This window comes from Parasteatoda tepidariorum, chromosome 3 (genome assembly GCF_043381705.1).
Source record: "Parasteatoda tepidariorum isolate YZ-2023 chromosome 3, CAS_Ptep_4.0, whole genome shotgun sequence".
Classification (NCBI taxonomy): domain Eukaryota; kingdom Metazoa; phylum Arthropoda; class Arachnida; order Araneae; family Theridiidae; genus Parasteatoda; species Parasteatoda tepidariorum.
The window spans coordinates 60200804-60215857 of record NC_092206.1 but is presented as its reverse complement, the minus strand read 5'-3'; the positions used below and the strand labels follow the sequence as shown (position 1 = coordinate 60215857).

The 15054-nt window shown below is 30.2% G+C and overlaps 2 protein-coding genes across 4 annotated transcripts in view; one reads left to right on the top strand and one right to left on the bottom strand.

The window, feature by feature from the left end:
• LOC107445120 (potassium/sodium hyperpolarization-activated cyclic nucleotide-gated channel 2-like) overlaps positions 1 to 15054 on the bottom strand; it is a 627568-nt gene that overhangs the window by 327103 nt on the left and 285411 nt on the right. The gene's annotated exons all lie outside the window — the stretch shown is intronic.
• On the top strand, positions 1717 to 12331 carry LOC107446233 (sodium-dependent glucose transporter 1-like; the record flags this gene model as incomplete). Its single annotated transcript, XM_071179160.1, is given in 6 exon segments — positions 1717 to 1843; positions 3403 to 3573; positions 5608 to 5912; positions 9039 to 9247; positions 10757 to 10988; positions 11839 to 12331. Coding segments are annotated over 6 exon segments (1398 nt in total), but the record flags the coding sequence as incomplete, so codon positions are not given.

Sequence of the window (15054 nt, the reverse complement as noted above, 5' to 3'; positions counted from 1 at the left end):
CAATCAATGCTTTAGACCAGGGGTCCCCAACCCTATGCCCGCGGGCACCATGGCGCCCTTCGATCGGTTTAGGTGCGCCCGTTGCTTGTGCCCAACGATAAAATACTTCAGTTTTCCATTTTCCCATAAAATGTTATGCAATATTTTTTGCTTTTTCAATATGGATGATAAACACAACCAAAATAGAAATCGCCATCCCCACAGATATAAGCTCAAAGCAAAATATAGCTGACCACTCGCGAATTGCATATATGAACTCATACTTTGTTTGTTTTGTAAGCAATTTCGTAATAATTTATTTTACTCAAGGATATTAATACTAATTATATTCATATGTTAAATTAATTTTCAAAATTAAATGTTTTGTGCATTATATGCAGTGTGTATTATTCCCCATGTCTACCAACGAGAAATTTATCTTGAAAAAATAAATGGTGCCCGCCATTCGACCGATATTCTGGTATTTGCTCTTTGGTACAAAAAGGTTGGGGACCCCTGGTCTATACTGTAATTTCATCTGGAATTTTTTACAGTGTACACTTTAGAATTGAAATTGCATTCACGTGCTGAATTGTTTTCCTCCAAATTTTTCTGCGAGCAATCTCTTTCACTGTGCAAATTCTCCTACCACGCAATATCTCTAATCAGGCATTATCTCTAACCACGCAATATCGCTTATCCGCGCAATATCTGTCAGTTTGACCTCTTAATGCAGTAACAAAAAATTTAAGTTTGAAAAAGAAAACTGTTTTGTTTTATATCAAAAGGATACACCTTATTCCTAAAATTTTAGTTATTAGATTTTTAGCCTTAAATTTTAGCTATATTTTTAATCATACAACATGTACAATTTTATCCAGAAATATATTTTTTTTGTTTTTCATTAATACTAGTGGGCTGCGCCCCCTGCCCGCTAACCCCCGAAATTTGCTACGCAATCTTATAAGGTTTGCTTCGCAAACCAAGCTCGCTTCGCTCGCTACTAACTTAGGTACATTGCAAATGCACAAAATTCTAAGAATTCAAAACAATCATTCAAATCCATAAAACAACTTTTTTTTTTTAAAAAAAATTAAATCTTTTTATTAAATACTAAGTCATTAAAATAAATTTGAATTCAAATAAATGACATGTAATTCGATAAACCTATTAGATATGTGCTATAGTATAAAATCTTAAAGCGTAACCGCACGACTGAAACTCATTTTTCAATGAATAACTAAAAACAATAGTAAAATAAATAAATTCGTGATATAAATCAAAAATCGTCAAATAAATTCGTAATATATAAATTCGTGAAAAAAAGCTCTTTCGACAAAATACTAAAATTGAGATCTATCGACAAAGACTACTCACTTCTGCCTAGCTTAATAGCATGAGATTGCCGCAGCTGATAGGGTGAATTTCGGAAGGGATCACATTTGGTGAGAATGCTCTCTCTGGTTATTTCAGTTTCCGTTCTTAAAAGCTCTATGTGTAGAGTCACCTCAACTAGATTTGGCATGTGACATTTTTAGCGGCAATCATTGGTCGATTTTCTAGCGTTGCCATTCGGGGAGTTGTTATGAGGTTTTTTTGTGTCGCCGTGTAAGAGAAATATATGGAGAGATTTTCCGGGTTCTTTTCATCTTGCGTTGTTATACAGAGTAATATTATACATTGTACTATTTTATCTACTTATAATCAATTTTATTCGTTTTATATTAACATTTTCAGGGAGCTTTCCGGCTTGTGCTGTTATACGTAGTAGTCCAAAAAGCCTCTATACTGAAACTGTCTACGAATTACATGGAGTTGACGTATTATGTAAGTTTCTTAAGCCGTGCTTCTGGAAGTTTTTCAGGTAAGGATAATTTCCTAATTAAATGAGCATTCTTTCTTCACGAAACTACATTTCTGTCAATCTGAATTGAATCAGTCATCTTCAAACATTTCATTCGAAGAGACTGACATAGAAGCAAGTATAAGAGAAATAAAAACGACTCATCAGTTGTTGTTACTAATGCCACTTGCCAATATCAGCAAGCCTGCTATGGGAATCCTAGCGAATTTTTAAGGCAAAGGATGCGCTTCTCGTTTTTCAGTGGCGCCATCTATGGCCAAAAATACGACTTCAGCCGCACACACGTTACAACCAGTTTTACAGGGAGGACCCACTCATACTCCATTTATTCATCCTGAGATCGTAATTTTGATCTGAACCAGAGAATGATGAATCTCAAATTCAGTACCCCCAGAGGTATTGATATGCTATGAAAACTTAGAGGGCTTTTTTACCCCGACAGTCTTAACGTACACCAGTCAGCATTTAATACACGGGGATTCTTCGGCCGGTGGGATTTGAATTTACCCTCTCACGAACACGAGCCCAACGTCCTTCCAACCAGACTATTCCTGCCACGAATCATCGGTAATAAATTTAAACCAATTAGCAGATTTTCGCGTTATAACTTGCATTTTTTAAATATTTAAAAAAGCTAAAATAAGTGAGTCGCTAAATTAATGAATGATTTCTGAAGCAAAACCGTCAAACATGCACGATAGTACATTTATTCAAAAGGAGTTACCTTTTGTATGATTTCGTACTATACAATATTTCTTAAAATGACATTTTAAGTATATTTTAATGTCGAAATGTGCAAGATAAAACCGTTATAAATAACAGGAGATCACGTATAAATCGCGATAAATTTCAAAGAGAGATAAAAGACATCATCATGCATATATATTTCATATTAAAGCATACCGAGAAATGTCATCATAAACCACTAGGGGAATTCCTCTGTTCTTCATGTGCCTCTGAACAGCTTATAATATAGAAGTGCCCCTAGCCGCGTACAACAACATTTCTTGGCATGGGTTCTTATGCAAATTTAATCATGATGATGTACCACAACTTCCTTATCGCAACATTTAAGCGACACTTTCTTATATATAACGTTTTTAAACTTGTTTATTGCGACAAAAAATACACACAAAATGCAATTTTAAGAAATATGTGGCTTCAAGAGCAGAACTAGTTTCAGATTAAAAATTTCCACACCCGAGTTAGGCAAGATCAAGCATTTGTATAATTGCAAAAGGAAAAAAAAATTCCGGTGAATTATGGTTTGAAAATATCGTCGTTTATTAATCATACTTAAGGCATTTTTTTATGATTAAGTTTTCAACTCAATAAGTGAAACTCCGATAACTAAATTATGTTTATTAAGTGTGCTTCAGTTCGTATTTTTTCATAAAATTCATCAGTTTTGTCTTGTAGAACAATAAAATGCAAATATTATTGCTTTTTTTAACTGATTCAGATTGGAAATTAAAAATGCAAGTGTAAGATAAATCTCAAGTCTAGTTCCAAATTTTCAAAAGTTCAAACGTATTTAATTATTTATTTTATTCCAATAGGAGGCATTTCATTTGATTATTGGACAACACCTTATGAAAAGCAAGGAAATTTGTCTTTGAATGCACAACTACTATTTGTGTTTGCATTAATCATGCTTCCTATAAGACAGCCTGCATTTCTAATCATGACTGTAATTGTATGCGAGTTCTTCCTCGCATCCTTGAATACAAGTAAGACATTTATGTACCAGATTAAAAATTTCATTGGCTTCCAAAAATTAAGAAAATTGCAATAAAAATGCATGTTACAAACACTCAAAAATAAGCACAATTTTCTCAAGACATGAAAGACGTGAATGGGCCAGATGCATTTTCTTTTCTATTTTTCATCGGAAGCTTTACGTTTTATGATAAAAATACCTTTTGTTTTGCTCGTTCATGTCTAGAAAGTCTTGAGAAGAGGTGCTTATTTTTGAGCTCTTGAGACATCTTGAACTTTTTCACCATATTCACATTTTTTACGCCAATGAATGTTTTTAATTAAATATTTCCTCTTCAGTTTCTTAGGATTGTTTATATAATTGGATACTATCTGACAGCCGTAGTTCAATTTAACACCTCAAAAATTGGGCCCTCATTGGAGATAAAACCAGTTTTTCGATCTTACAAAAAGTAAAGCTCATTTCCCAACAGCATGAGGTCCACTTTCAATGGATCCCGTCCCACGTCGATATCCACGGCAACGAGTTGGGTGACACTCTTGCAAAGAAGGGACTAGACCATCCAGTCCCCTCCACCTCAGAGCTTACATACCTTGAACTTTTTGCAAGGCAAAAGGTTCAGAACAAACAAAAGTGGCTGCTTCCACCTATTCACTACTGGTATAAAGCAAAAAGACCAGGATTCTCTCTATCTCTTCCTGGTGACAGGCAAACCAACACCTGCTTATCCCGACTGGCCAGTGGACACCTGAAAAGTCTCACATTTTCTGCAAATCAAAAGATCCTTCCTCTTTGCCCTAAATGCCAACAAAACCAGGCATCACCTGAGCACATCTTGAACTGTTTAGGGCTGGACTGTAACGACATTCATTCCTCTCCCATTCTGGTTTCGGATTTTCTTAATATCAACGGATTCATTGATCTGGTCTGACCCCGTCAGACCAGATGGGAATTAGCAACAACAACAACAACAGGATTGTTTATTTAATAAAGCATTTATAGTTCGATATAGATAGAAGCGAATAGATTAATGAAAGATTCTATACTGGTTCGTCATTTGGTACGAAAGTGAAGCACTTTTCTCTGCTTAAAAGTACCGAAAAAACGCAAATAAATATGAACAAATTTGAAAATAGCATAAATAATGCCACCCAAACGATTATTTCGGTACTATAATAAATCACTTTTTTCTGCGTAAAAATACAGAAATAACTCGAATAACACTGAACCAATGTGAAAAGAGTACAAGAAATGGCACACAAACGATCATTCTAGTATATATCATCATCACCCAAAATATCATTTCGGTACTGCAATTAATCACATTTTTATGCGTAAAAACACTTAAGGAACTCGAATTAATCAATGTGAAACCTTGCAGCAACCAATGTGAAAGGAGTACAAGTAATGACACGCAAATGATTATGTCGGTACTATAATGAAACACTTTTTTACTACGTAAGAATGCAGAAGGAGCTCGAATAATACTGAACCAATGCAAAAAGAAACCGACCAATGCCCAAAAACGAATATTTTGATACCATAATGGAACACTTTTTCTGCATAAAAACACGGAAGGAACTCTAATGCTGAACATGTGAAGATAGGAGAAATAATGCCACACAAACAATGGTTTCGATACTATAATGAAGCACATTCTTTTGTGTCAATACGCAGAATAAAAAAAAAATAAGACACAAACGATGATATTTCGTTATATTTATCGTTGAAACAAACCTTGTTTCTGAAGCGTTATTTGTGCTCTATTCATATCATAAGCTCATAATAAGAAATCGCATATTGCTAAGTCTGGATTTTTTCATGGTCAAGGTTAATGTGATTAAAGTCAAATCATTAGTCTCTCGCTTGACGAACACACTGTTAGTAGATTTGATAATAATACATAAGATTCTTCAACTCTTATGTATTATTATCAAATCTACTAAAATATCAGAGTATTTATCTAAGCATAAATAAAGTACTATGAAAAATTTATGTCATTGGGGCAATTATTACTACTGATAAATTATTTTTTCCTTTGTAGATATCTGCTCATATTGTTTATTTTTATGGCCCGGTGATCGTCCTCAATATTTTCAAGGCATCCAATTTTTTTACGCTTTAGGCATCTTTTCAGTGGCATGGTACTCTCATGATATATTATTCAGCTTCCCCAGAAATAAGATCTCTCAAGAAGTCAGTGTTGATTATATTATGTTCTATAGTGAGAATGCAATTCTCGCTTTGGTGTCTATTTTGTGGATGGTGTTGAGCTTTATTCTTTACTTTCACAAATCCCAGATGGATGCATATTTTTACATACCAGAGTTTCAAAAGATAAATTATCGAGTGAGTATATCTTCTTAGATATCTGAATTTGTAAATATCTGAATCTTAAATATCTAAATAAATAAAAACGCTTCCTTTTGTAACTTTTAAACATACCCGATGTCACAAAACAGATCAAAGAATTGAAAATTCAACAAAAAGTAGTAGGAGAAGGATATATACAGTATGCTGTGCCGTGCCGAGGAGGCTGAAGAGTTATATTAGTACGAAGTTTCAAAATTAATTACAAATTTCGTCAGTTGATGGCGCTACTAGCTGAAAAAATATGCAAAACAGTTTTTATCAAACTAACCATTATTTACAGCAATTATTTGGTGGCAGTTTGAGGAGATGATAACTAATATCTACCCCTGCAGATATATTATTTGGAATCTTTAAATTCTCTAGCCATCAGAGCACCACCTGTTGACAAACTTTGCAAATAAATGTTAGAATTTTTTTGTACTAAATCTTAGTTCTCTAAGCAGAACACAGTAAACTGAACTTTTCTGTCTCCTTTCATTTTACTTTAATTCGTTTTTTAAGGGTAGGTCTTTTGTTATTTATTTTAGAATGATTCACTACGGTTTTAGTTTCGTATTTTAATTTCTTGGCTATTGGGCCAAATTCTAATACAAACTCCTCCTTTCCACATACTTGGTTTCTAAACTCCTTTTTTCCACATACTTGATTTATCTTCAATACGTTACAGCAACTATCAATAGTTTTGAGTCTCCAATCACAAAACTCATTAAAAATAGGCAAAATAATCCATTTAGTTAAACTGATTGCTTGGTTTGAGTCAAATTATCAGGAATGAATCTTAGTATGGAATACGCTTCGCTTTAATGGATAACATTCTATGACTTTCATAAGTATTTAATCTTTGAGTTAGGGAAACAAAATCATGAGAGTAAGATTGTATCATGTGCCATGACCCACCTCTCCATGTTCAATTAACAGGAAGTTTGAATCCTGCGAATGAGTTTGTCAATGCAAACATAATGGCTTACAAAGTTAAGATCACAGCAGTACTTTAAAACGATTGGAAAATTCGGAAATAGATAAAAATAGAGGAAGAAATATCGAGACCTTTCAAAACAAATGTTTATGGTATTTATTTTTAAGGCCTTTTAATTCAAAAATCTGTCGAAAAGAAAAGATTGAATAAAATCTGCAAGAGCAAAATAAATTCTCAAACATACATGGAGTTGACTTAATATACCCAGAGAAAAGTAACACCTGCTGCAGTTAGATAAGCCTTGGATGAGAAAATAACCATGTTGGTGAAATCTAGATTTAATTCTCAAAGTATTTTTGGTAAACTAATCGAAAATAGAATTATTGGTTAGGAGAGGATGGAGTTTTTGTTAAATATGAAAATCTTTTTTTTTCTAAAGGGCAAAAAGACAATGGCATAAATGTTTTATCAGAGCTGTATAAATTATATCATGTGAAACAAAAGCTTTTCAAGAGCTAAATTTTACTTTAACCATAACTACACCGCAAAAACTGTGGTGTAACATCTCTCTGAATATGATCTTGAACAACTCAGAAAAATGTGTGAAGGAACACATTATTCCGGATTAACACCAAATCAAACTTTCATATACGATCTAAAGGGCGTGATTTTAATTTAAATACTTATAACATAAATAGCTTACGCCAAATTCTCACTCATTTACACAAAACGAGAATTATATTTCTTTCCGAAAACACCGATGTAGAAGTTAGCGTTTGTAATCGAGAATTCGTCGGCGAAACCTTATTGTTGTTAGTAATTTATTGGGGTTTCGTTGAATTATTTGTTGTTCGTTGTTAAAATACGTATGCTTTTAATTGTATAATAGAGATAATTATATTTTATTTTTAAATTTCTGTGAACTGTATTAAGTGGTTTTAACATGTATAATTTCTACCAGTTTCCGTTCTGTTAAGCATTGTCGTTCTATTTCGTCCTTATGTTATTTTTGTAATACTAGTATGTTTGATTTACAAACACACATTAATTTTAAAAGTTAGTTGTATATTCTAGGTTAATGATTCTTATTTTATATTCTGAACAATACATTTATAGACTCTTAATCTTATGTGTATCTTATCTTACTGTAATTACAAATTTTAATGATATTGCATTAAAAAAAATAGTGGATGCTATTTTACAAGAAGTAGTGTAATAGAATATTCTTGCTGTATTGGATATATATATGAGAAATATTTTTATTTGACGCGGCTTTTTTACACCAAAAATATTTTAAAAAATTTTGTCTAATTTTTAATGCTTTACAGTCAATAAAACTTTTGAATTTTACTAAATATATTACTTAAGGGAATTATTATATTTTTTAGAAAAAGATATCTAACATGTGTACTTAATATATTTTACGTATTATATAAAACTTATAGTTTAGTTTATTTAATAAAAATTTTTAACATTAAATGCTGAGAGATAAAAGTATTAACGATATTTCTATCATCCGTCACTCCATGAGAACTATTTTTTTACAGCCTTTTCACATAACATTTTTTTTTTTAAAAATAAAAACTTAACAATAATTTTCCCTATTTTACAACCATTACAATTATTTATCTGCTACTAAACATATTTCAGCGAAAATTATGTTTTTGTTTCAGAAAATTTTTCTGAATTAAATTCTGTATCAAATTACAGTAAAAAGTACCGGAACTAAGGCTGCTGTTGTTTTTACCGTAAAATCAATTTTCACTGGAATATGTTACGGAACAAAAAATGTGAGAAATCGTAATTTTTTGCAGTCATTATTACCGTAAAACCACTGAAGCACGCTAATTAAATAAATATTGCGATAAAAATTATGGTATAACATTTTAATATAAAAATGGATTTTACGGATGATGCGTAGAAAGTCCGCTATTTTATACTGTAATTTGATCCGCAATGTTTTACAATGTAGTAAAGAAATATTTAATAAAACTTTTCACATTTAAATGCTATGGAGAAAACAGCACTAACGGTATTTTTATTGTCATTTATTCAACGAGATTTATTTATACTTGAAAAGCAATTTTGCATAAATGAATAAAAATAATCTTTTTTACTTTACATTTAACACAATTTTTATCTGCTATTTGATACATAATTCTTTTAAAAATATGTACATATTTCAGGAAATGCCCCTGGTGTACTTTTCAGTTATTTTTATTCTGACAACATGCTTGAGCTGTATGATTTCAGCTGTAGCTTTTGGATATCCTATGATTTTGACTTCCCTCGAAAAAATTGCGGCCTTGAACACGACAGCCTTACAGGATACAGGCACTCTCTATTGGGGAATTTTTGCTTTCGCAAGATTTTTTTGCACGATTTTGAGTTTGAAGTAAGAAACTTATTTATCTATTCCTAATAAGTATTTACAATAATAGAAAGTATTTGAAAGAGAAGATTCAAGAGATCTAGTTCAATTCTTTTGTTGTAATAGCTTTATTTTGCATTCATTTCAAAAGATATACTTTTAAAAATTTAAAAATTATTTTTTTAATGTTCTTATTTTAACATAAATGCCACACCGTGTTTCAGAATTTTTTTTAAATTCATTTTAAACTAATTAAAAGATTCCGACTCTCTTTGCAGAATTCTTTATTTAATCACGCCCTTGTTGTTTTTTTAAAGGGTTATTTTAAATTAATATTTTTTATGCTTTAAGACACATTTTTTGAAAGAAATTGCCTTTTCAAACAAGTAAGGAAATTCTGGTAAATTTACCGCACTGTGTGCTAATGTCTTTCTTTCAAGAGAAAACTATAATTGTTTTTAATGAAACAAAAATATACGGTATTAAAACTAATAATAACCAAATTTTACTGACCGGTATTTCAATTTAAGTTACCAAAATATACGCTTTTAATTTGGTAATTTTTTCTTTCATATAATAATGGTTTATTGGAAATTTTGGCTTCTAAAATTTTAGGTCTTAATATCACATATTTAGTAATAAACAAAACTGAAAAGTAAATTTAACCGAATAAATGGTTTTTATGCCATGCTCTAAGGTATCATGTTAAAATTAATTTCTAAATTTTACCACATTTACCAAACTTTATCACAGATTATGAAACTGTATTTTATTGTTAGTTTAACTAAAATTATTACCAAAGCATTTAGGCAAAAATTACCGAGCATTTTGGTGTTCCCATGGAGCCAGAAACACAGTAAATTTTACTATATTCTGATAGATTTGACAATACTTTTTTACTCAGTGTAGACATACTTTTCCTGATAACAAGTATATTTTTTTACAAAAAACAAAACAAAAAAAAGACGTATCTTTTAAAAAAATATTTGCTCGGTAATTTACAATGCTATATGAAATTGCAACAAAAAATACCAAATGATTTCAAAATGCCCGATGATAAGAAAAATTAAATTAAGAAAAACAGAAAAAGTTAGAAATGTGTGAAAACTAGCTAAATTATTCTCATACCAATTTTAAAAACTGTCATCTTCATCTATGGCTACTCGCTGTAAACTTAGACAACAATGTTTTATTCTGCGTGCCAGCATATCATTTTTTGTTTGCATATACATCTGAAAATCTTATCTTCTGAGGGTTCTTATTGCAAACAGTTTAATATGTTGAGAAAAGATATTTTCAGGAAGAAATTCTTTACAGTTAAACAGAATGAAACAAACTTAGGAGAACGCAGCAAATCATACATTTTCATCCTCTTGAATTTTCTTTTAACTGAATTTTGAATTCGTGAATTAATCCTGATCTAAAACTAAAATGCATTTATTAAACTTTTGTTACTAACGAATTTTTTAGATCTAACCTTATTCTTCTTAATGCTCTTATTTCAATTCAAGCCATATGAAATTTATTTTATAGACTCTCATCAGCTCAAATAATTGGTTTTGGCATATTTGTACTACTGTGTGCTGGAGCCTTACAGCTTGTACACGACCTCCAGAGCCATACTATGATATGTGTTATGAGTGGACTGGTAGCGTTTGGAGCTTCGTGTATTTATCCTACAACTTTCTTATATCTTCACCAATATATTCCCATTTCAGCTAAAATGATGGCCATTTTATTCATTGCAGGCTATTTGGCAGAAATGGTATGTAACTTTCAGACTAGGTGTTTCGCAATCTATGGGTTATGTAATGTGTTTATGTGCATTTTGTGCGTAAACAAATCGAAACTGAATGAATAGATAATAAGGGTTTCGTTTTCATTAACGTCATTATTGTATCTTTTAAAACAAGTTTGAGGATTCTTATTTGCTGCTTAAACAGACGTTCTACCTTGTAATTTGATTGTATTATCATTTTATATAAATTAAATAAGGACCATATTTTATTTTATGTTACAACCGTCATTGGACAGCCGAAGCAATTATGAGTATATAATTAACAATGTTCAACTCCTTAGCCTTTTAATTTTAAACCCAATCCAGGTGACAAGGAAACTCTTGTATCAAGTATTCAAAGAAATTTGGCATCGAGGAGGACTTTTTGACGGAACTAACTCAATTCGCTTTTAAAGTATGTAGTATATTTGAGGTCACGCTTTCGAAACAAGATTGAGTCTTAGAACGTTAAGATCTGATCATTAAATCAAAAGTTATTTAGAAGGTTCATTTCTTATTTTGTGCATAGTACAATTAAAAGTGATCATGATTACTAAAAATTAGTTATCGAATATTTTGTTACAAATCTCGTAGATGAGTATTGCGCACTTACAGCAAATAATAAAATTACTAAAGAGCTTGTCTTGTAGTGTATACTGCAGTACTATTGCTTCTTATGAATTTTTAAATGCTTAAATCTAGATGCAAGATTTTAAGTACTACACTTGCTCTGTATAATCACGGAAGCAGTAAAAGAATCCATTAGTTTCAATTGATTGTTTTTATTAACTAGTAATTTGAATTAATGGAAGTTATACTTGGATTTGATATTTTTTAGACTATACCTTTATGGCTAGGAAAGATGGTTGAAGAAGATATTACTAATATTTCCCACTATATACTGTCTCTCTCTGTATCATACGCTATTCTCTTTGCCATTTTGTATTACACCATGGGCATTAAAAAATGGGAAGTGAATAAAAATGAAAAGGAAACTGTGCACATGGAATCGATTGAAAATGTTGAAAGGCAACCACCAAAAGCATCAACAATGCCACCAAATAAGTCAACAGAGCAATCAGAAAAATCAGCAATGCAACCTGACAAATCAGCGGCGCATCAGAAACATAAAAGTGAAGATGATGCGAGTACAGAGGCAAAAGCTCTGTCTGTTCATTTTCTATCCTTTTAACTTCGCCAAGAAAATAGAGATAACAGAGAATTTTCGTCTGATCTGAAAACTCTTAATAAAAAGACAAAGAAAAATTAAGAATAAAAATTGAGTAACATACTTTTATTTTTAATATTCTGTGGCTTTTTTCTTCATGTTAATAAAAATTTCTTAAAAGCGTGTCCTATTTTTTAGTAATAGGATTAACCCAAAAGCAATTTTTTCAGTCTTGAATATCTAAAGAACTGGATTTCGGATTTAAATATACTAACGGGATGGCTATAATTTTACCGAAGATGGTTTTAAGGAAGAACTATTAGTTATGCATATTTAGTCGTCTTTCATTACGGACATTAACCATCGAATTCCTATAGGTAATTTTAAATGATACAAAAAATATCACTCTGAATAAACTCTGAATGAAATCAATCTTTTATAAATGCGTTAAAAGCTGTATTTTTAAATTTTCCTTCTTATAAAAATATTACATTGATTTCGTTCACATTTTATACTCTGTCATACATACCGAAAAATTACATAGAAATTACAGCAACCTTACGATTAAGAGTTTTTTCGAGCATTACTAAATAAAATAAAGCTTATTAACTATTTAATAATGCTCAAAACAACTCTGAATTGTAAGGTTGGTGTAATTTTTATATCATTTTACGGTATGTAAGGCACAATATAAAATGTGAACAAAATCAATATAATTTCTTAGAAAGGAAAATTTAAAAATACAGCTTCTTAAAAAAAAATTCTGAAATGTAAGCTTAGAATTATATGAAAATACAGTTGGAGAAACGAATTTTATAATTATGCAAAATATTTTTCGATTCGTTTAAAAAGTTCTCAAGTTTTGGTGAAATTCATAAAAATGAAATAAACGTAAATTAGTCCAAACTTCCGACCACATTGCAGACTAAACTATTTAGACCATGTTTTCTTGATTACAGTCAAACTTTATATTTTAGTGGTCAAAAATCGAAATCTGTTTCGAAGAAAAGGTACTTCATCAAAAAAAAGAACGTTTTTCTATCTAATTTCGTATTTTAATTAGGCCTAGAATACTGTGCAACTATTTAAATTTTTTTTCTTACTAAATAACTATGATCATACATATGGTATTAAACTTGTAAAAATATGAAAATATGGTTCTCAGAAGAAATCGTGTGATCTTATTCTTGTGTAATCAAAATTCTTGAAATTCGAAGAGTTAAACTAAATCACGATCACACGTTTTTGTGACTTAAACCCTTTGAATCAAATAGGACCTGTCAAATAGTTAATAAAATAATTTGTTATGTTACCGGAATTATATTTGTAGTAAAATATAAAATCTCAAAAAAAGTTTGAATTTCTTTTTATTATTCATACTCAAAATTTATCAAAAATTTATTTTGTAAGTTGAGGAAAATTCAATGACGAATAACTGTAATTTTTAGATTTAAATAACTGCAAATTTGAAAGAATATTGTTTGGAAGTGAGCCTTATTTAGAAGATTTTACCATTAACGCAGAAAAAGAAACCGACATTTGATGCTGTATTTATTTATTAATATATAATTTATTAACTTTTATAAATATAATTTATTAAAATGAATATAATTTATTAAAATTATTTAATAAATATAATTTATTAAAATGCTAAATATAATTGTTTTTACTTATTTTGACCTAAATAATGCAAAATAATGAAAAAAGTATGAAAGATATGTTTAATAAAAATTTTGCACCGATGGAATAATAGAAAATCAAAGTTGCCCTTTTATCATCGTAATAAACTTAAACAATTTCTTCCCTAATTCTTTAACATATAAAATATTGAAATTAAAATAATAAGACAGCAAAGTTCTCGAACAAAATCTTGCGGTCATATATTTGCATAAGAAAGCCTGGAGTACGAAGCATTTAGACTAATTATTGATTCTTATAACCGTGATGGTCTGATGTCGTGCTGTGTCCATAGGGAGTTATGTCCAGTGTGCAAATATGCTCGCGTGAGTTTGACCACACGAAACTTTAACACATGGTCTGGCATTCATCATGCTAAATTTTCTGCGGATATTTAACTAAATAATCACAAAACTTGTACTGAATTAAATACTTATGGACTGATATGTCTATTTTTGTCGATTTGACACAAACCTACAATAGTAGAACAAATACTTTCAGGTTTTAATATTTTGTTGAATTTCTAAAGAAATACTTAGAGGACTATTTTGTAACTTTATTAGTGTTTTTTAGTTCGTGCTATTTTTCATACTTTGGAATAAAGCTTTCAGAGGTTTGAGGGGATGAAAACAAACGTATTTTTGAGCACCCTTGACCAGAAAATTAAGCAATACGTTTGTAATTTATATCAATTTCTTTGGCTGTTATTCGTAGAAATAACTGCATAAAATTTCGTAAACCTAGCTAAAGTGTTTATGGAGATATAGCATTTTTATTAAAAACTAGTTTTTTTTAATGTATTTTTGCTATAACTTTAAAATTATTTAGTGAACTGATTTAAATTAAATTATTTCACTTTAAAATTATTTAGTGAATTTAAATTAAACAAAATTTTTAAAACATTTTAAAATTAATCGGAAAATTATTTTTTTTTTAAATTTGAAAAAGAATTGTTCAAAAATGCCTAAGATATGAGTATTTAAAGTATATTTTTGTACTGCGTAATAGCGGAAAAATTTTTTAATTATTTTTTCATAATTTTGCAGTAAATCGCATTTGGCAACTAATGAAAAAAATCTAAATGAAATATCTTAAAAACGAAAAAAGTTTCAAGCAATTTCTTAAGTAGTTTTTGAACTTTGAGTTTAACAGAAAGCTCAAAACGATAGGATTTTTTCACATATTTAGTTTTGTTCTCACAGTCCAAGT